Source organism: Zosterops lateralis, assembly GCF_965231275.1.
Source record: "Zosterops lateralis genome assembly, chromosome: 3".
Classification (NCBI taxonomy): Eukaryota; Metazoa; Chordata; class Aves; order Passeriformes; family Zosteropidae; genus Zosterops; species Zosterops lateralis.
In genome coordinates this window covers 108,190,010-108,212,451 of record NC_139764.1, presented here as the reverse complement: position 1 = coordinate 108,212,451, position 22,442 = coordinate 108,190,010, and the positions used below count along the sequence as shown (strand labels likewise).

General features: G+C 45.3%; 3 protein-coding genes across 5 annotated transcripts in view; 2 read left to right on the top strand and 1 right to left on the bottom strand.

Moving 5' to 3' along the window:
- The window catches only part of CYP39A1 (cytochrome P450 family 39 subfamily A member 1), a 28,793-nt gene extending 28,429 nt beyond the window's left edge, over positions 1–364 (bottom strand). Inside the window, exon 1 of the mRNA XM_083856822.1 lies at positions 113–364. The gene's annotated coding sequence lies outside the window, so the exon portion shown is untranslated. The remainder of the gene's footprint in view (positions 1–112) is intronic.
- SLC25A27 (solute carrier family 25 member 27) lies at positions 77–9,220 on the top strand. Of its 3 annotated transcripts, XR_014589513.1 has the most exons (11): positions 77–184; positions 1,695–1,883; positions 2,680–2,764; positions 3,366–3,488; positions 4,208–4,320; positions 4,968–5,052; positions 5,652–5,744; positions 6,089–6,191; positions 6,607–6,736; positions 8,200–8,326; positions 8,638–9,220. XR_014589513.1 is itself a non-coding variant. In XM_083856823.1 (9 exons), the coding sequence occupies exons 1-9, from the start codon at positions 82–84 to the stop codon at positions 6,676–6,678; spliced, it is 966 nt and encodes a 321-aa protein (XP_083712949.1). In that variant the 5' UTR covers positions 77–81; the 3' UTR covers positions 6,679–8,193. The 3 variants fall into 3 exon arrangements, 1 of the variants encoding a protein (XP_083712949.1); XR_014589514.1 differs by having other exon boundaries at positions 8,200–9,220; XM_083856823.1 differs by lacking the exons at positions 8,200–8,326; positions 8,638–9,220 and having other exon boundaries at positions 6,607–8,193.
- A 920-nt stretch (positions 9,221–10,140) lies between these two features.
- On the top strand, positions 10,141–22,379 carry TDRD6 (tudor domain containing 6; the record flags this gene model as incomplete). Its single annotated transcript, XM_083857390.1, has 5 exons — positions 10,141–16,759; positions 17,195–17,313; positions 18,371–18,460; positions 18,890–18,947; positions 20,329–22,379. The coding sequence occupies 5 exons, from the start codon at positions 10,141–10,143 to the stop codon at positions 20,388–20,390; spliced, it is 6,948 nt and encodes a 2,315-aa protein (XP_083713516.1). The 3' UTR covers positions 20,391–22,379.
- Between the last annotated feature and the right edge of the window lie 63 nt (positions 22,380–22,442).

Sequence of the window (22,442 nt, the reverse complement as noted above, 5' to 3'; positions counted from 1 at the left end):
CTGACCCGCACTAGGGCCCGCTCTTGCTGCAGGCACAGCGGGCAGGGGGGCTGGTTAGCCTCGGTTCATGTGAGATGCTACATGTCACCTGCAGAAGAAGAGAGGAGCTTACCTCTTCCAGAGAGATGGCCCCGAGCCAGCAAATTCGCTCTGTCAGCCTGTGCAGCGGCTGTGGCAGAACTAGGTACAACTCGCCGTGCTTTTCCCAGAGGGAAGGGGGTCAGATTGACTTACGGGGGGCAGGGGGAACATCAGTCCCCGGATGCCTCATTCCTCAGTATTCTGCTCCAGCAAATCTGCATTTCACTGTGCTAGCTGTAGCTTTCATAATCTAAGCCTTGGAAGTGTTTTCTGCCACCTGACCGTGGCCAGAGGGAGGGTTTTTCAGGATGAAATCTTGGCCTCGGAGACCGAAGGGCTGCAGTCATTAACTCAGTGCAGTTATGACTAATTTAAGCTGTGCACTTCCTGGGTTTCCAGAAAAAGAGTAAAGAGGCAGGGAGATCTGTTGCCTAAGTTACTATCAAGGCCTTATTCCTTCAGGAATTTCCTTTTCATAGTTAATGAAGGTTAATAAAAGAAAAATCGACTCTTAAGTTTCTGGTCACAGTGGAGATGCCTATAAAAATGGAATTGGAAAACTGCATGGTAAAACATGGAACAGAAGCCCACTGGCATCTGTGTACCACTACTTTGTGACCAAGTAACTTATTTTGAATATTTTTCAGCATGTTCTTTATAATTTCTACAGGCTCTTAAAAGCAAGTCAGTTACAGTGCTCTAAGGATTTGTAACTTCTCAATCTTCTGTAGTCTTTAAACATGAATACCAAATTTAATGCACAAATAAACCTACTGGAGCCTTGAGCAGTGACTGCCTTTCCCTGGCACTTGAGTCCTGCTTGGGAAGGACCCTGGTGTGTCACAGAGGTATTGAAACAAAGACAGGCCCTGCTGCTGGCCCCAGGCTGGGAAAGTCCATTGCCAGGCACTCCTGGCCTGGAACTGAAATGAGAGGCACAAATTCGTGTCCACACTATTGCAGGAGCAGCCCTGGGAAGCTGAGATCAACTTGGATCTCCTTCACTTGCCACCAGGTATTTCAGTGAGAGAAAAAACAGGTTAGACATGATTTTTGTGCCTGTATAAGGAAAGCAAGCATGCTTTAGAGTGGTTTGTGGGACAGATATGTAGGTAAGTTTGTAGGTGAGCCTGAATGTGTGTCTGCATTATGATGACCTTTGTGGGGTTGTTCCTGACCACAACATGTGCTGCCACTGTGCTGGACAGAATTGGAGAGGCCACATAATTGACTGAGAGATGTCACTGTATTCAGGTCTGTATTCAGGGGAGTATGTCGCTGATGGTCTGTATTCAGGGGGAGTAACTGGAACAGGATTTTTAATTCTCAGTCCCTCAGAAGGTACATATATTGCATAACAAATCTGCAGAACTAATTATGGGAGAAAGACTGGGTGCTTGACAGAAATGTCATTTAGTGCCTAGAGCCATTTTTAACAGACCTGGATGCGAATTCTCCTTTTCTCCAGGGATCTCCCGGACCCTGTTGGGTACAGCCCCTGCTCCCTGCCGGTGCCTGCCCAGTGTGTGGTGTGCTGCAGCTGTTCCCGGCACGGGGGATGTCCCCTCAACCTCACTCGTATTCACGTGTGTTCCCTGCCCTTTTGCCCTCAGTGACATTTCCCCTGGACCTGACGAAAACCCGGCTGCAGGTGCAGGGTGAAGGTGCCGTGCGGGGCGATGGAGGCGCCGGGCGGGCGGTGCGGTACCGCGGGATGCTGCGCACGGCGGCCGGGATCGCGCAGGAGGAGGGAGTGCGGAACCTCTGGCAAGGAGCCACGCCGGCCGTCTACCGCCACATAGGTGACTATCTGCTCGTGGTGGGACACGATGGGGTCCTGCCTTCTGTGGCCAAGCCTTTTGAAGTGAGCTTGCCATATTTTCTTGTATTTTAAATGTATCTGTGAGGATCTTTCAGTCTAGCCTGTAATCCCACTGAAATATATGAGATTCCAGATCAATAGCGTCTCTTCCTTCCCTTTCCCAGTTCTTCGTGGCCTTATTCTAGCTTCTGGGAAAACAACATGTAAGTTCTCTGTCATCTTTGCAGGAAGGTCTTGTTCAGGAAGTCCAGACACTCAGAGTTCTCAGAACAATTATTGTCTCATATGTGAGGGAAGTGGGGCCAGATTAGGAAAGAAGATTGGAAAAAAGATGAGGTTGCAAGCACAAGGGGAAAATGCAAGTGGTTAAAAGAAATGCATTAGAGGTTTGGCCACAAATAACAGCTTTCTGTGCTTTACTTGGAAATACAGTGACAGCAGCAAACCTCAAAAGCACTTGTGGAGGTTTTGTGCTGGGTATCAGCCCAGAAGGCAGTGATGCAGTCCCATCTCCTTAGGGTGCAGGCAAAGCTGTCCTGCCTCTTGGCAGACCTTGGCTCAGCCAGAGATATTTTTTGATGCTAAAACACCGTGGCTCTCCCACTGACACCAGACAGGCCCCTCGTTTTCCTCATTCTGATCACAAACATGAGAGCAGTGACCAGCTGACCCAAGCGAGTTCTGGAGTGACATAAACCAAGGTCTTGCTCTCTCTCTCACTGTGACCTCCAGAAATGGCAGACCCAAGAACTGTGTCCTGCTTTTGTTGTCCACAGTGTACACTGGTGTTCGGATGGTCACTTATGAACATCTCCGTGACTCCATGCTTGGCAGGGTGGAGGATGAAAGCTTTCCTCTCTGGTAATGTTGCATATTTATGCATATTTATTGCTTGCTTGGGGATTGTCTTTACTGTAGGAGTCTTACAGCCAAATCTTAGGTCCAAAATGTATCTGGTTTTAGAATGGGATTGATAAAATCTATTACAAAATACTTGTCATGCCTAATGCTACAGGATAATACTGAAATTTCTGATTTTACTAAAATAAATAGACCCATAAAATTACCACAACTCACCTAGTAGCAGTAGGAGAGAAAGAAAAGTTTTATATATCAGCAAGCAGTTTGGAATTTCAGGTGGGAATACACAGAGCATCATCCTTTACTTGTGTACTTTGCCAACCTGCCTTTAAACTTTAAGCAAAGAGCGTAATGTAACCTTGTTTGGTCCTCCCGCCCCAGGTAAGTTTTAACCCTTTTTGAAAATCTGTAGAAATATTACTGACTATTTTAACAACCTGTAGCCACCACAATTACTACCTTCACTTTGGCTGTTAAAATATGGAATAACCATTTACACTTGTTCCACCTGAGTTGTGCTGCTGAACTCTTCAGCCTCAAGCACTGTGACTCGTGAAGATTTTCAGTGTATTCTGGAGCACAATTTTTCTCCATTTGGCAGGAAATCTGTGGTTGGAGGCATGTGTGCAGGTGCCATCGGACAGTTTTTTGCCAGCCCAACTGATCTGGTGAAGGTGCAGATGCAGATGGAGGGAAAAAGGAAGTTGGAAGGAAAACCGTTACGGTTGGTTCCTCTCAAAGCTGGTGGTTTTTTCCCCGTTACTGGTCACTCTCTGGCCCAGGGTGTGGTTCTCTGTGTTTTCTGCCACCCCTTCTCCTCAGCTGCTCTGTGCTCTTTTACAGGGAGAGCATCCCATGGTTCTGGGCAGTGAAACGGGGAGGGGAAGGGGGGTGGCAATCAAGACCTCCTCCTTATTCCACTTTTACTCATCTTCTTTATTTTGATTTATTGGTCCCAGGGACCACAAACCCATCCTCCATGCTGCAGCACATCCACACCAACACTGTACCACAGGGAGGGAAGGATGGTTTCTGAAGGTGGAAGAAAGCATGAGGGAAATGGCTTCTGCAGGATGCACAGGCACAGGAAAGGCTGGCACATAGCAGGGATTGGGACTCTCCTGCAAATACCAGAACATGCTGCTCTTTGTGTCCCAAACTGCTGCCATCATTTGGTGCCATGAACATTCAGTATTGTAACCCAGTGTGGGATCTAAGGGCTGGCTGCTGTTAGGGGCCAGATCACTGCTTTGCAAGGCTACCGGTATCTCTGGTAAAATGTTGTGGCATGAAAGTCAAAGACAGATCCAAAAATGGATCTGGAGGGCCAGATCCTTGCAGGTATAAATCCCTAATCTTACATGAAGGCCTGGTGCAGCAAGGTACTGGAACATGCAAAGATTTCTCTGGGCTGTCCACCCACAAGTTGCATCTTGATTTCAGGTTTCGGGGCGTGCACCATGCATTTCTGAAGATCCTGTCTGAAGGAGGAGTAAGGGGACTTTGGGCTGGATGGGTACCAAATGTCCAGAGAGCTGCTCTGGTGAATATGGGAGGTAAATTGAATAACTTGGCCTGCAGCACTTAAGGCCCCACCAAAGCTTTAAGAAAAAGGAGTTCAGCTGCTCCCTTTGTCTTAGTGTCATGATTACATACACTGGGGCCCTGTTTGGAACACCCTGCAGGTGACTGTCTCTGCCTTGTGCACCTGTGTTTTGGTCCTGTGGAAATCAAATGGCTTTAAAGTATCAGTTTTTACCTGAGTTTAAGGAAAAGTGAGCCAGCAGCTGAAGGAGTCCCTTGGCCAGCAAGGCAGGGACCTTACCAGCCACAACCCAGTGCCCAAGTGAGGTGAGCAGGGCAGAGCCAGCAAAGGCAGCCAGGCTTCCCCAAGATCCAAATCCATAGGGAACTGCATGGTGATGAGGCAGGTCTAAGGCCAAGCCAGGAAGCTGAGCCAGGCAACAGGGCCAGTGAGGGTCACCCAGATAGAGCTCAGCATCTGTAAGGTAAATCAGAGCAGATGGGAGCAGAAAAGAGAATGTACTCACATGTCTAAAGACAGGCCACAGCCCTCATTAAAAACTGGGGGCAGAGTGCCATCTGGGCCAAAGGCAGGAGCTGCAATGGAATATCCTGTGTTGTGAACAGCACAGACACCATTCACTCCTGACACTGCTTTTTCTCATTATCCTCTTTACAGATCTGACCACTTACGACTCAGTGAAACACTTTTTGCTTCTGAACACACCACTTGTGGACAACAGTGTGACTCACAGTGTCAGCAGGTGCTGTATTCTCCAATTACCCCTTTTCCACTGTGGAGCATTTCCCAGCCTTGCTGTCTTCACCTGTCTCTCTGTGCCAGCAGAAGACCCCATTATTTGATTTTGATACTGCTGATGAAATGCCACTTTAGAATCATATTTTTTACTGAGAGAACATCACTTTATAGAAGACACAAGAGAAAGGATGCAAAAACTACTGCACTGCTACAAAACTGCCCTCACTAGAAGTGCCTTGTTGGTGCATTACACACCTTTGCTCTAATCTGTGGGAGCACAGTGATACAACTTCTGCAGAACATCTTTTACTCTCTTCAATGATGAAAAAAATCTATTTTATATAAACAATATTATGAATTGCCTATTGTGGATCTTTCATCCCTGACTCAGCACACAGAGGTGAGGGCAGCTGGCACTGAGAGGACAATGTGAGCAAGAGCAGGACTAGCAAGCCTCCCAAAACAGGTTTATATTATGAGTTATTACTCATGATTTGATGATAACAGTTTTAATATATCTTTATTACAAGAACTGGAATCAAGATGCTGAAATTTTTATGATACATTTTGGTTTCTTCCTTAAGTACCTATTTCTGTTGGCAGTGTCTGCTCCGGGCTGGTAGCAGCTGTTCTGGGAACTCCTGCTGACGTGGTCAAAACCCGGATAATGAACCAGCCAAGAGATAAGGAGGGGAGGTATGGACACTTCAGAGACTGACTTTTCAGCAGCACATTAAAACCGTGGGTCTCACTGATTTCACTGGGAGTGAAGTGCTAAGTCGATACTTTGCTCATCATCTTTCTGGTTTAGTAAATCAGTAAAACTGATCTTACTGATTTAGTCTGAGAGGTGGTGTTGTGATGGCCACCTAAATGTAACCAGTGGATTTCAGTTCTGGATTAGACTCCAAGGAGCTTACAGAAGTGCTTTGGCTTACAGAAAAATATCAGCTACAAATTATTTTTCTGAGGGGGGTGGGCTTTTTTAAAATTGTGTATTTGTAATCCTAACACTGTTTGTTCTCCTTGCACATTGCTAGAGGTCTGCTCTATAAATCTTCCATGAACTGCTTGATTCAGACTGTCCAAGGTGAAGGGTTTATGTCTCTGTACAAAGGCTTTATACCAACCTGGCTGAGAATGGTACGTGGTTTTAACTCTCTTTACAAGAACAATCAGCATTAAAATGTGAGGAGTGTGGCTGTAGCCCTAACCCTATGTATTATTACAATTTCTCTGTGAAAGACACAATCATAGAATTGTAGAATCTGGGTTCAAGACACTTTAAAGACCATCTCATTCCAAACCCTCTGCCATGGGCAGGGACACCTTCCACTTGCTCAGAGCCCCGTCCAACCTGGCCTTGAGCACTTCCAGGGATGGAGAGTTCACAGCCTCCCTGAGCAGACAGAGGCTTGAGAACCTCTCTGGGAACCAGAGCAATATCAGACTGAATTCAAGAATATGATTTTTTAAGAGGAGATAATTTAATCTAATGGGCCTATTTATTTGGGTTACTTTTGTTTTAAGCCTCTAACTTTAGTGTTTGCTTTTACAGGCACCTTGGTCACTGGTATTCTGGCTTACATATGAACAAATCAGAAGGATGTGTGGAGTTACTTCTTTTTAAAACCTTCAGTATTCACAGAAGAGAGAAGACTCAAAAAGCTGAATTCTCATTCTGCGAGGTAGTAGGATCACACGTGTAGCTTGTTGCTCCAAATCTAGTCCTTTCTGGTTGGGAGCAGTCATGACTTAAGGATACTATTTGATTGTCAGACTGGTACATGAGATTTATATAATCCACAGGATAAAACTGTCACAATAATACTCCAGCTACCAGCCAGCATCAGCTTTCTGAACCAGCAAACAGGAATAGAAAAAATTCTACCAAGCAAATAGAACATAATACTGTCTGTTTCTTTGGTAATTGAGATGTTTCTATTGTTGAAGACAAGAGCAGGTTGATCAATGCACTGAACAAGTTCTGTGGCTAAGCATCTATAAAATTATTTGGGAATCCTTGTTGTTAATTGCATTTGCACACAGATAAAGAACTACCTCTCGTTAGTTTGATGCATCAGCAAAACAAGCCTGTAGTGCTAGGTATTAAAAAAGATAAAAGCAGTTTACCTGCTTTCAAATCTGCTTTGCACAAAAAGTGGAAGGGTTTGTGTTCCTCTTCCTTCCCAAAGACTGCCTGACCTTTCCACTCAACCATCTGAGTAAGATTGTGATTGAAATGCATTCCTGCTCCCAGAAAATCAAAAGCCTAGTTTGCTCTGCAGCGCTCCAAGGACTCAGGATACTCCATAGGACCAAGCTGAACTACTTGTCCCATGACAGTCTCAATGCTGATGTGGCAGACTGGGTCATCTTCCATGGAAATGTGCACTCTGCCCACTTTAAATCTTGATGGAAATACAACATTCTCTCCAATAATGCAAAATGTTTGAACAGGAGTGATTTATTTATTTTTAAACCTAAAGCCTTCCAGATTTCATGAAGGAGACTAGTGCTGTTTGTCACTAGGTTCATCTTTGGCAACTGAGAGTAAAAAATGCATTATTAAAAGCAGTCATGGGTAGATAAACAAAGCTGGCTTTGATTTAGTAATATCTAATAATTGAATTAATGTAGAAAACTTGGCTCTTTGAATAAATACCCAGGATTTTTTCTAGTCTTTGCAAGCAGTGTCTCCAGTGTGCCATCTTCTCATTGAACACAGTTTGGGTGCCTTCTTGGCTTGCACTTGTACTTTCTGATTGCATGGTAGTTCAGTTGTGGCTGTGTGCATTTGGGGGTGCACTTCCAGCTTGGAAAACATTCATCTCACCATTATTAGGGAGTCACAGAATGGGGCAGGTTGGAAGGGACCACAGTGGCTTCTCTGGTCTGACCTCCCTGCTCAAGCAGGGTCAACCCAGAGCACAGGACACAGGATTGCACCCAGACAGTTCTGGGATATCTCCAGTGAGGGAGACTCCTGGACAATCCATTCCAGGTCTCGGTCACTGCACAGTAAAGTTCTTCCTCATATTCAGATAGAGTCTCCTATGCATCAGCCCAAAGGTTTTGTTCAGAAATCCTGGTATTTTTCTAGCTGTCATCCTGAGAAGCTAATCCAAGTTCTTTCCATCCTGTACTCCAGCACCAGCAATGACAAACCAGCAAAGCTTCTGCTCCAGTTACATCACAAGCACTCCCACCTGCCATCCTGTTACCCTGAAAACCTGGTGATGGACACACAGCTTTACCTCTCTTGTGAGACAGAACAGGTGCTTTTATCATGCAATCATAGAATGTTTGGATTGGAAGGGACCTCAAAGATCAGTTCCAATCCCCTGCAATGGGGGGTTCCACTAGACCAGGTTACTCCAAGCTCTGTCCAACCTGGCCTTGGACACTTCCAGGGATTGGGAATCCACAGCTTCTCTGAGCAACCTGTTCCTGTGTCTCACCACCCTCACAGTAAAGAATTTCTTCCTAATAACCAATCTAAACCTGCTCTCTTTCAGTTTGAAGCTGTTCCCCCTTGTCCTGTCACTCCAGGCCCTTGTAAAAAGTCCCTCTCCATCTTTCTTATCAGCTCTCTTCAGGAACTGGAAGGGCACAGTCAGGTCACCCTGAAGCTTCTCCAGGTCGAACAATCCCAATTCTCTCCGCCTTTCCACAAAGGACAATTGCTCAACCTCTCTGATCATCGTAACCATTATATTAATTATAAGTAGTGTGTAAAACCACTTTCAGCGTGCATCTATCAAAGCTGCCATAAGTTACTTTTACAGGCACACAGCTTGGGAAAAATCACTGAAACTCTTTTAAGTTTTGTTAGAATAACCTTGATGTGCTTCCATTAACAAAGCCTGAAAGAAGAGAGGTCTGTTGGTGAAACTGGATACAAGAAGTGCAGAATTTATGGACCACAAGGACATTTTGCAGAAAACAGCAGACAAAAAAGAGACTAATGAAGACTCAGTATGGTGGAAAGTCCCTACCTGGGAAAAAGATAATAAAAGGACTGGAAAATACAGACTAATTTTGTATGAGAAGTGAGAAATCAATATCCAACAGAAGACAGAACACTAATTAATGAAAGAGAATTCTGTAATCTAGAGCCAGTGAATGTTAATTTGTTTGCTAAAAGTACATATAAATAAACGCAAAAGTTCTGTATCTGCATCTGTGTAGAGGCCAGGATTTTGTTAGACACAAACACCCACACACTCCCCTCTGGGCCAAGAATAAAGTAATGCCTGACTCGCTGACACTCAAAAGAGTCTAGAGGATCTTATTTATCCCTATGATTGCAGAGGAGTTTGGTAACACCAGCATCCCTCAGCTTGGCGTCACTTGCAAACTTGCCGAGGGCACACTCCAACCCTTCACCTATTGCAATTAATGAAGATACTAAATAACATTGGTCCCAATACGGACTCTTGAGGCACAGCTCAAAATAAAAATAAATTTAAAAAGCCTCGTAAAAATCTTGTAGTGAAAAACTCCTTTAACTCAGTAAATCTCTCTCTTTGGGTGTGAATTATCAGCGATTCCTGACGGGTGCCCGGTTCGAGCTCAGTGTCCTCACGCCGCGCCCCGCCCTCACACCGCCGCCGGCCAATAGCCGCCAAGCTCCGCACGCCTGTCCCGCCCCCGGCGCCGCTCTGACCAATGGGAGCTAAGCGGGCTCGGCGCCCATTCCCCTCAGCCCGCCCCCGCCGTCCCGCCGCCGCTCATCCGGCGTGGAGAGCTCCACCGCGGGCGAGGGCAGATCCGCCGGGCTCGGCCCTAAGCCCCGCGGAGCCCCCGCCGTAATCCCGTAACCCTCCTCTTCTTGGCGCCTCCGCCCAAGTCCTAACGTAGGAGGAGCGGCCCCATGCATCAGCCCGCTTACCCCTCGTTTTCCCCCTTCCCTTCGCGCCCCTCTCCCCCCCGCCGGGAGGATCAGAATGGACTCGGCCGCTGGGGCAGCCGCTAACGGCTCCCCGTGGGTCACGTGGGCGGCGCGTGCTGTATATGAGGCCGAGGGGCGGAGGGCGGGGCCTTCATTCGCCTCGTGCGGGGGGCGAAGGCGGGGCGAGGTGGCTTCGCGATGGGCTCCGGGCCGGGGTCCCTCGGACGCGGCGAGACGGTCACCCTGCGGGTCCGCGCCGTGGGGCTGTGCCCCGAGGTGCCCATCCTGCGGCTCTGGGGGCTGCTGGGTGAACGTAAGGCTGACTATGCCCTCCTCTACCGCGAGATCCAGGCGGCGGCCGGGCCGCACCTGGCGGCCCGCCCAGAGCCCGGCGGGCCGGGAACCGGCGGGACTAGGCTGTGCCCAGGAGATCTGGCACTGGTGGAGATGTTGGGTGTGTGGTACCGCTGCTGTGTGGTGAGTTGTAGTGCCCAGGGGTACCGTGTCTTCCTGCTGGACGAGGGATACGTGGTGACCACATCTGCCTGTTTCCTGGCCCGGGGCCGCTCGGAGCTGTTCCAGCTGCCCCCAGAGGTGCTGGGCTGTGTTGTGGCCGATGTCATGCCCTCCCACAGTCACGAGGGGACAGCAAGTGGGGATTCACCGGTGCCCAAATGGACCACGGAGGCGATGGAGTTCCTCAGCTTCCTGCACGGCAAGGAGGTGTCTGGTGTGGTGCAGGAGGTGATAACACCGCAGCTCGTCGTGCTCGAGCTGCCCCAGCTCGTGGCCCAGATGCGGCAGCTGGGCCTGGCCAGACGTGTCTCCCCCAGCTGCTTCTGCCAGGTGCTCAGGCGCTGCCTGCCTTTTGCCCAGTTAAAGAAACAGCTCTGTCAAGAGCCTCCAGCGTGTTCCCTTGGAGCTTTTGCAGTTCCGCAGCTTGTCAATGCATTGCTCTCATACCGGCCTCTGTCACCTCCCTTGGATTACTACTACCCTCAGCTGCAGTTGGGTGTGACAGAGCCTGTTGTAGTGACCCATGTCTCTGACCCACACCACGTTTACTGCCAGCTGCAGTGCCTGTCACAGGAGATCTGTTGCCTTTCTGATACCATGTGCCACGCTTACGACCGGTGGGAGCAGGACTCGCTGCCCAAAGTGGGCTCGCCCTGTGCTGCCCGTGGGATGGATGGCCAGTGGTACCGTGCCATTCTGCTGGAGCTCATTGCTGGGGAGCAGGACCAGCATGCAGCTGTTGTGATCTTTGTGGACTATGGCAAGATGGAGACTGTGACCAGAACTGACCTGTGCCATTTGCCTGCCCAGTGTTTTCGCATGCCCGTGGTCACTTATGCTTGTGCTCTTCAGGGTGTTTCAGATGGGGGCTGTGGCTGGTCCCCTCTACAGGTCGATTTGCTGAAAGCGTTGGTGCTCGGTAGAGAAGTGAGTGCTCACATCAAAGCCTTTAACTCCTTTGAGCATCTCTATTATGTGACCCTCTATGGGGAAAACGGTGTTGATTTGAACCATCTTTTTGGGTCTCAGGCTTGCTGCCTGGTCAGCAGTCATTTGAGCCAAACTGGGGCTCATGAGCAGCTGGAAGTAGACGAATCCTTAGCTGAAGAACTGGAATTGCCACCAGAAGCACCTCCTGTTTTAACACAGGGAGATTTGGCTGCTGTAGCTGGTGTACATCTGAAGACCTGGACATTGTACAGCGCACGGGTCTCCCACCTCCAAGACCCCTCTGAGTTCTGGCTGCAACTCCATGAGTATTACCAGCTCTTCAGGCAGCTGAGGCAGTGCATGTGGAATTTTTATTCCCATTCCACAAAGCTGGATGGTGCTGGGTGGGACCCACAGCTTGGATCCCTTTGTTGTGCCAGTGGAAACGAGGGTGTCTTTTATCGGGCGGTGGTCAACAGGGTCCTGGACTCTGGGGTGGAAATACACCTGGTGGACAAAGGCAGCACAGAAACTGTGGATCTTTGTGCTGTGAGGGAGCTGCTCCCTCGGTTCAGGGAACTGCCTGCTTTAGCTCTGAAGTGTTGTTTGGCAGGTGTCTCCCCTCCAAGAGGGAGTTGGAGTGAAGCTTCTGTGTCTGCATTCAGGGAGATGGTACTGAACAAGGAATTAAAGGTTTGGTTTTTGAATGTGCAGGGTGACAAATATGTGGTTGAAATTTTTGACCAGTCCCAGTTAGGAGAGGAAAGAGTAAGTAAGCTCATGGCCCAGGGGGGTTATGCTAAATACCTGAGGTATGAAACGCCCAAGACTTACCAGAAATCAGATAAATCTGTGACACAGGCCTCTCCTCACGTGTGTGCTGCAGAGGAAAGCCAAATAAATGCAGAGAAGAGGCTCAGGGAAGAATGTGATCTGAAGAGCAGTGATAGAATACTTGATTCTTACATGGGTGTGATGGTCAGAGAAAGCCCTATGGCAGCCATTCACAATTCTAAAAGTAGTGAATCTCTTCTTTCTCGAGACTATGAGGGTAAGGAAAATCTGCACACCTCTTTGAGACAGAACTATGTGGAAATTAAGCCAGGCTCCTCTTGTGGAGGTCACCTAGAAGTGGGAAGTACAGTTCATGTTATTTTGTCATATGTTGAGAATCCTAGTTGTTTTTGGTGTCAATTAAGTAGAAATTGCAATGACCTTGAGAAACTAATGGATGAAATTCAGGAGCATTGCAGGAATTCTCCCCAGCCACATGTTTGGCCAAATCTTGTGTGTTTAGCCCAGTACTCAGAGGATAAAAAATGGTACAGGGCTTTAATAGTTAGTGAAGGAGTTTGTGCAGACAAAGTAGAAGTCATATATGTTGACTATGGCAACAGAGAGCAGGTGTGTCTAACGAAGCTCCGTGCAATTAATGAACGCTTCCTTAGGTTAGAGGCTCAGGCATTCAGGTGCAGCCTTTACAACTTAATCCAACCCAATGGTCAGAATCCTTTTGCTTGGGATGAGGAAGCAATTCAGGCTTTTCGTCAGTTTGTTGTTGATTCATCATCTGACCTTGACCTGAAATGTACAATCTTTGCCTTGGCTTCAATAAATAGAGACCTGTTTAACATTGTAGATTTAATCACACCTTTTCGGAGTGCTTGCCAGTTTCTCACCGAGAGAGGTGTAGCCAGACGATTATTTCCCCAAAAGCATCTGGAATCTTTGGTCCAGCTTCACTCTTTCTATTTTTCTAATCACGGTATCAAAATTGGGAGTGAGGAAGACGTTTATATTACACATGTTGAGAATCCATGGACGTTTTACTGCCAGCTTGAAAGGTGTTCAGATACCTTGGCACAGCTGGCTGATAACATCAGTTGCCTGAGTGAGAGAATGACCAGCACAGGAACCTTGGGGAAGTCTGGGACCCTGTGTCTAGCAAGGTACTCTGACAGTCAGTGGTACAGGGGAGTGATTATAGAAAGACAGCCTAAGGCTAAAGTCTTCTTTGTGGATTTTGGGAACACAGAGACGATAGAGACAGATGATCTGCTTATTTTACCCAACGATGCTTCTGATATTTTGCTTGTGCCAATGCAGGCCATAAAGTGTTCAGTGTCTGATGTAGCATCTGTTTCCAAAGAAGCTGCAGCATGGTTTAAGGAAACTGTCCTAGAAAGGAGATTAAAAGCAATAGTGGTAGCAAAGGACTCTGATAATACACTGCTGGTTGAGTTGTTTGATGGAAATACTCAAATTAATACAAAACTGAAAGAGCTAACCCTAAACAGTACAGGACCGTGTAGTCATGTACACAGTGAGACTTCGTGCTCTAGAAATACAGATGTGAACAAGAGAGGTGAGACTGCAGAGCCCCCTTTAAGTGCAGGTAGGCCTCTTGAAAGAAAAAAAAGTCATCCCCAAGGGCAGCAAGAACAAGGGAGCAAAAGGCACTTCAAAGAAGTTGCAAACATTTTCCAGCACTCTATGAAGAGAGGTGAGGCAGCTGGGTTACTAGAACCTGGTGTGATGCTTAGCAGTAAGGAGGATGCTGTTATATTGAATAAAGCAGTGGAGGAGTCTCTGCTCTATTCCCAGATGGGTACACTGTCAGATACTAAATCTCATGCTGAAGGCAGGTGTATAATGCTTAAAAATGCGTCTGATCTGCCTCCACAGAAGATAGTGCCAGCTCTTAAAACTTTAGTGTATGTGTCTTATGTCAGTGACCCGCAGGATTTTTATGTTCAGCTAGGGAGTGATGAGGTTCAGCTTAACAACATTTTGGAAAGCTTAAACAATGGGAAATTAGTGAAGGACCCTTGTGGACAGCTTTTCCAAGCAGGAGATTTAATCAGTGCTGTTTATTCCGAAGACAGCCTGTGGTATCGAGCTGTAGTAAAGGAGAAGACTTCCAACAATTCGATACGGGTACATTATATTGATTATGGTGACACTTGTGTGATTAGTGTTGATCAGGCACGCAGGCTCCCTAAGAACTTGTCATCTATTCCAGCAATGAGTATTCACTGCTTCCTAGGTGGACTCAAATGCAAAAAAAATGCAGACTGGACCGAGAAAGCAGTGTTTTACTTCACCAAGAGAACAAGTGAAATCCTGCTGTCGTGTGAATTTGTAAAGAAGGTTGAGGATAAATGGGAAGTTATTCTCAGTGACCATCAAGGTATAATAACAGTGGATTTTACTGATAAAGAACTTCCAAGTAGAGAAAAACTTTTCTCAAGAAAGAAAATTGATAAAAGAGAGAACCGTGACATGATCACTGGCTGTGAGCCATTGCCTCCTCAGGTACAAAATGAGATTTCCTCTGTAAGTGATTGTAAATCCTTTAGCTGGAAATTTCCAGAGGCAGGTCAAACTTTGGAAGTTTATGTCACAGTGGTAAATACTCCAGGATACTTCTGGTGTCACCGTGCTGATACCAAAGATGTGAGCTACATTGAGAAAAAAATAGAGGAAGCTGAAAAGCTTGGACTAAGCTCTCTGAACGATGGCAAGTCTTGCATGAAAAGTGGTGATACTTGTCTAGCAAAATACAGTCAGGATGGGTGGTTCTACAGAGCTCAGGTCAGCAGTGTGAGTGATGGCAGTGTAGCGGTTAGACACGTGGATTATGGAAGTGAGGAAAGCGTCAGCCTGGAGATGATCCGAGAGATGCCCTGTGAACTGCTCAAAGTACCTGGGCAAGCATTTGCTTGCTGTCTCTCAGGTTTCAGTCCCTCAGATGGCTCATGGCTTACTGAAGCAAGTAAGAAGTTTTATGATATGACTGAAAACCTTGTCTTAGAAGCTGAAGTAGTAGAAATTCGGGAGAATAAAGGTTCTGAAGTCCCTCTGTGTGTTGTCAAGCTGGAAGCTTCTGGCAATAATATTAATGAAGAGATGAAGCCTTTTTGGAAGGCTAATAAAGAAACTGGTGACAGTGTTTTCTCAAACCTTTGCAAGCCCCTAGAAGAAAACAGTTCTAACAGCAATTTGGGTCTTTGTCTCAAAAAAGAAACTTCTGCCGTTAGTGGATTAGCTCAGGGAGAAAGCAAAAGTGCTTTATTTTGTTCTGATCCTTACCTGGGTGTAACTTGTGAGTGCTTAGAAACTGCAGAAGCAAATGTGTCAGTGGGAGCTGCCAGTGGGAAGGTTGGTGATGGATATGAAATAGGAGAGCATGAGAACAGTTTTGATAAAGAGATACCTCTGTGTGAAGGTGACAGTGATAACTGTATGCTGCTGGAACCAATGAGACATTGCAGCCCTCATATTGTGGGGAATGGAATAAAAGCTGCAGAACAAGACCTGTCTGAAATACTGTTGGGAGAGGAGGCTGAGCTGAAAGCAGAAGTGACAGGCAGTGCTCCAGCAGCCAGCCTCTTCCTAGGAAAAGAACAAGAATTGCAGAGATTGCCAGTGCTCCAGGCACAGCCATCTGCAAGCAATGGAACTGAGACATTAGGAAAACTGGATCCATTAGAAATCCATTTACCATGTGATGATCTAAACAAGCCCTTACAGGAGCTAGAGGGAGTTTTGGAAAAATCCCCCTCTGATGAAGGAACAAAGGAAGCACTGGAAGCAAAGTCTCTTGAAATGCAGGCAGCATCAGGGAGTGAAGCAAGAGAGACAGTGTTGGACCAGGGATTGCTGGAGCTGCCAGGTGTGAGGGATGAGACAGGGCAGTTGACAGCTCTGAACTGTCTTGAAATTTTACCATTACTTAATGAGAAAGAAAACCTGCTGCCTTCAGTCACTGGTGCCTCTGCTGACAGAGGGAAGTCAGTAGAGCTGATTCCATGTGATGTTCAGCCTTCTTTGGGAGAGAAGACCAAGAAACTGCAAGGAAATTTGTCTGGAATTCATGAAGAAGAAGCTATACTAGATGATTGGATGGAAGCAGACACTCCTTCCCTAATGTTGTCATCATCTCACAGTAGACCTGAGAAAGAACTTCACCAGAAGATGCATGACAAGCAGTTGATGCTAGGAGCCAAATTTGAGCCTTTTCTGGAACTGGTGCTGCCTGATGTTCAGCCTCCTCAGGGAGATGGGGAGGAGGACTTGTTAAGGCTGGAACATGCTGTGCTACAGAGTTCTGCAAATAGTGGAAGTCAATTTTCATTTCTTTCAAAAGACTCAGCAAATCAAAGGGCTGCTTTCACTATGAAATCATGTGACTGTAAAGTTGAGAAACATAAGGGGTGGCAGAAGAATAAAGATGACTGTGTGGAAGAATGGATGGAACAAGACTTGACTGACTCATTTAAAGAGACTGGAAATCTGTGTGTTCAGTCTTTGGGCTGTCAGCCTGGGGAAGATGAAAAGCAGAATGAGAACTTGACTGACTGCAGTGCAGGTAAAGTATCTGATTTTAAAGAGTTAAATAATCAAAATGTTGTGCACATTCGAACATAAGAATAGCTTTCTTGTAAAAAACCTAACTTTTATGCCCTAATAAGAGAATGTGTTAGTGTTAATGCTTTGGTGGGTTAAGGGCAGCACACCAAGTGTAGTATCTCACGGGTAATGTGACAGGCTAACAGCACCTAGTCTTACTTGGGAAGATTAATGATTTTGAGTGGAAATCCATTTCTGAACATGAAGCTCATTTGCAAGACTGTTTGGGATGACAAATTTTTAACTTTCAAATATCAAGTAGTTTGGTGGGGGGGGGCAGCAGTGTTTGAGGCATCTGAGGGGTTTTTGAGGGTTGATTTTTGTGAAGTTTTGTGAGTTCATTTTAGTTGTTTTTTTTCTTGCTCCTTCATTGGTAAATTACTTTTTCTTGTAGCACACCACAACTATCCTTGTAATCTGAAGGGCTTTGCTGTTGGTTCCAAATGTGTGGTGTGGACTTCTCTCAAATGGTGTGATGCTCGTATTTTGGAGGTATCTGAGAAGGGTACCAAGGTAAGTGTGATGTGAATACTCTTTCTGCATTCTTAGGATTTGGTTCTTCTCTAAACTCTTAATAAATATTTGTAATAATTCTGTTACAGAATTTAAGTATTGCAAAAGCTGATTCTAAATTTATAGACTAGAGATAAACAGTAGTGTCTCCTGTTGATGATATATGTCAACACTTGATGTTCCCTTCACATCTTATTTTCTTTTATTGACTGGGAATATTTGAAAGATCTGGCTCCAGTTTGAAACACATATATGTGTGTGGTTCTGTCTGACCTGCAAGTTAGTGGTGTGCAATGGAGCTGTTTTACCATTAAATGTTCATGAAACTTGATGTTATTCTGTGGTGTTTTGAGGAGTTAGTGCCAGAGCAGTAGAAACTAGGGAAAAAACCTCAAACAATACTGCAAGTAATAACGAATCCATGACTATTCCCGCTTCACTGAAGTGTGTATTGCATTAGTGGTTGGTGGGAGTTAACACTGAGTGAGCTGCCTTGTTCTACTGCTGTTAAAGCTGGGGGATGAATGAGATGTCTTCCTTCAGTCCAGGGGGAGCATGTGTTCATGTACACATTTGCACAGACATTATACTTATATAAAATGATCTCTAAGTTCTAACTTAAGGCTGCAAATTCAAAAGATTGTTACATGAAAGCATCCTTTTGGAAGATTGAATGTCTGAGATTGTGGAAGCCAGCTCTTGTGCTGGGAGATCCCTTGGGTGTCCAAAACTAAGCTCAGCTGCATTCAGATGAGAGGCAGAGTCAGGGATTATCATGTAATGACATCCCTATTCATCAGCTTCCTTCTGGTTCTGATCTAGTAGGTGTTTTGCAGTCTTTTTCTCACTAGGCTTGGGTTAGGAGCCTAGAAGAGCCTTGAGCAGCCTCAGTCACTACATTCAGTTTTTTTACAGATCAGCTTGTTCTTCTTTGCAATATCCAGACTTCCCAACACCTTCTCAAAGGCATGGAGTCTTCAACTGTGTTTTTCTACTGCTGTGTCTTATTTAAGTGTATTGCTGCTGTGCTAGATCCACTTTGGCTCTGTATGTACAGGTCTTGAACCTCTGCAGTGGCAATGAGGAGATTGTGCATCCTGAGAACGTCTGGAACGGAATTCCTGACCAGGCTCGCAGATCATCTGAGGTATGGCAGTGTGATATTGGACTGGGCAGGACAGGACTGTATTTTAGAAAGGCTGCTAACTAACTGCTAAATCCTGAAAAATAATTATTATGGAGTAATTAGGAAAGAATAGCAAGGTTTTCACCAGTGTTCTTCATGAGGTACCCACCAGTGGATGAAAAAGTTGTGTCTGGAATCAAAGCTCAGGTCATGAACCATGCTACTGGTGATGGTAACAGCATGAATTTCCAGTTTGTTCTTCACATGCAGCCTTTGTATAAAGTGAAAAGTAGGCAGAAGACTAATGTAGTGACCTATAAGGGGGGAAAACAATGGTAAACAGGAGTCCAGTAGTGCTGATGTAAGAAGTTAGTCTAGTATTAAAGGAAGCACCTCAGTGGAAGTCTTGGCAATATTGCCAGCTTCCTAACAGGATCCCTTTTTGTGTAGGCATTAACCCCTGCAACAGAAAACTTGCAGTCCTTACCAGAGGAGTCCTTACTTCAAGGTAAGTCTACTTTAAGCCCCCCACATGGGTTGTTTACTCTGTGTTTGAATGGTTTCTAATTTTCTGGGAAATGCTTTATTTTAGAAAACACAGTTGAAACACTAATTTGAGCTGATGTATTTGATACTGTGGTTGGGATTTTCTTGGTAGCATTAGCTTATGTACTGTCAGTTTAAGGGTGACTACGTGCAGTGAAATTTAGTATTTATTGATCTAATGGATTGAGCCTCATGGAACAGCTGGGGTGGTTCACCCGAGTTAGAGATTTTGGCAGGGTTTTGAGCACTGCCATCAGCATACTGTTCTTGCTCATGTTTCTGAGGCAAGGTGAGCAATCACTAGGCAGACTCTTATTAAGCAATTAGTTCAGCATTTGAGTGCTCCAGTCCTGTAATCTATAAATCTAAATCCATAAAAATACCATTTAGTTGTTGTAAGGATAGTTTGTGAATAGTACATCTTTATTATTACTTAAAATTTTTAAAGTGTTACTGGTAAATACCTCTTCAATGTACCAAATAAATAGTACAGGTTCTTTTTGTTTATATCCTATTTTTTTAAATATGGAATTGTAGAGCTGTTCTGGTTGAAAGGGGCGTTTCTTGGTGGTGAAAGCAAGGCTAACTAGATGGGGTTGCTGAGTTCTGGAATCTGTCCAAGAATGGAGAGTCCAAAACCTGTCTGGGCAGTTTGTTTCTGTGGTTGCCTGATGAAGATTAAACTGAGTTGAAGTGGGGATAGCATTTGTGCTTTCAGGGATTAATTGGTAATTGAATTTCAGTATAACTACTGGTTTATGGGTAACAAATAAGGAAGCCTGCAACAGAGATCAGGTTGCCTTTTGAGCAAGAAAAGGGGTAGTTAAAGAATTTGATAAAATGTTAAAATGGTCAATCTACAAACTCTCCCTCTAATGCATTACTCAAATGCAGGATTATTCTTGATTTTGTGGATTTTTTCTGTTCTTGAGCACTTTGCCTGGAGTTAATGTATTCTCAGCACCAGCACAGGAAGGGTGAGTCAGGGCTATGCACCCATGTGTCACAGAGCTGGAACTGCTGCACTCACTGCCGCTGCCTGGAAAGGCAGTTTGAGTAGGAGGTGCTCAGGGTGCAAAAACTCCTGCAGTGGTTTGTGCCAAGCCCGCTGAGAGATGGAGTAACTTGAACTCGTAAGTGAAATCTGGGAGCACTGGTGCTTCATCTTCTTGGGCACTTCTGCTGTTTCAGCTGTTTTATCTTTGTATAGTAAGTGTAGTCTTGTAACATGGTCCAGTATGTCAGTGGTATTTAGTCCCGTAGAGCTGACTTTTGATCTTAATGCCCTCATACACATTTATAGAAACATCTTGATAGGTCTAATCTGTGTTTATTCCCCATAGAAAAGCAAACTGACTGCAGTAGCAATTTAGCTGAAGATCCTTGTGTCCTCCAGCAGTGCTGAAACCAAGTGACACGTTGACCACGTGAAACTGAACAAGTGCCTTTGTATGAAATGTTCCCATGAAAATGTTTGTGGGAACAAAAATACCAGCAGAGCATTGAGTGGCTTATTTTTTCTACCTGACTGACCAAATACCTGTCACTACTGAACTTCTCTATAAAGGAATAGTGTTGGCAGACTGTTAATTTCAGTTTATTTTCTTACGGCTGTTGTTGCTAAACTGTTGTTGTTAGCTTGTTTCTTATAGCCAGCTGTACTTTCCTAAATAAGAATTTGCCTCTTGTCTGGCATCTTTTACTGACTGAGGGGTGCACTGACTTGTATGGAGTTCTTGGTGGGTGGTTCTTCAACAAAAGTTTATTGTGAGTTTCTGTATATGCTATTGTGTTGTACAGCACTGCTTTCTGATGTTTGCTTTTGGAAAAGTTGCGTTGTTAAATGTTTTTTTCTCAAAAAAAAGTTGAGGGTATTTTTGGGGGGTAGGGGTGGGGAGTGTTTTTTTTTCTCCATAGGGGAACATAGTTGTTTTGGGTTGATGTCTTGCATTTGATGCTGTTCTAAAACAATGGAAGAAGCTGGAATAAAGCTTTGGCTGGCATATACTGAGCTTGTTAATGTGATTTAATGACTTGTCTATGTTCCTGTCCAGAAGCCCAAATGCTGTGTGAGGGCTGTTCTGCAGTCACTGGTTGTGTTTTGAGCCTAACCAGCTCTCTAGAGCACTTTGAGCTATGGTGAATGTTTTGAAACATTAATTGGTACTTGACTGAACTTGCTGCAATTGTACTAATGAAAGATGAAGCTTCTCCTATAAACATGAAGGAGATTCAGAGGAATGGTTTTGCTGCCACATGTGTACAACGTGCTAAGAACATGACCTACAGCTGTTTTAAGGAGAACTCACCTTTTATTCTCCTTCTCAGGTGTTGAAAAGGGGGTGCTATTTTACAGTGGTGTTCCATGCTCCTGTAAAGCACAGCTGCTCCCTCTTCAGAAGCTGTGGATTTTTCATGCTGAAGCAAGGACTTAGGAACCCAAGCTGGCTGATAGTGAATCTCACAGTAGATCTCAAGTGTTAGTGCTGACTCAGTAAGACAAACAGGTTTATTTGCTTAACAGAGACAATACACAGCACTAGGCTGCGAAGAATTTAATTAAATTCTGAAAGACAGGTTTTAGGTGTTATTGCAATCTCATTTTAAGATCACAGATTATGTAAAATACTTAATTACACTGTTAATTTCTTAATTTGTTTGCTTCAGTGGTTTTGTTTGTAACCTAATTTTGAAATGAACAGAATTTAGAAGACATCCTTCCATGGGGCAGCTTCAGGCAGTTCTTGATCCAAAAAGGAGAGCCTTAAGGAAGGCCACCCAGGTGGCTGCTGACAGTCTGTCCAGGTACTACTACTGCTGTCTTTATCTGCCAGTGGGAGCCAGCTGTATCACCTAGAGCCCACTGTGAGTACCTGGGGAAAGCTGAGAGTGTCTGGGGAGTGTTCACGACCTGGAGAGACCTCAGGAGCTGAAGCAGTGTTAACAAGGACCATGTACAGGGAGCTGTAGAGGTGCCACATCTGTTCTTGCCTTGCAGTCTGACTGTGTGATAGTGGAAACACAGACAAGGGAGGAGCTGCTGGAGCTTTGCCCAAGGGCAATTACAGCTGCTACAAGAATGACCCACTGAAGAGCTTTTGAGATATAAACATCATCCTCTATGTATGGCACTAAACACATCTTACATTTAAGTGGATTAAGCTCCTGTGAGGAATCCTGCATCTGGACTTTCTCTGCTGTCAGCTGAACTCTTCCCTGTAGCTTTTACTGTGACTTATTTTAATAAGACAGTTTTGAAGACCACCCTCCACAGGCATCTCTCACTCACAACTATTGTCAGAGCACAGCTGAAATACTTAGTATCTAAACAGAAAAGTGGTGGTTTGGGTTTGTTTTTTTTGTTTGTTTCTTTTCCCTTACCTTGCAGTAAAGGCTTGCTGGATGCAAACTGACATAAAGCTTGGTAAACCAGCCTGTAGCTGAACTCCTTGGAGCT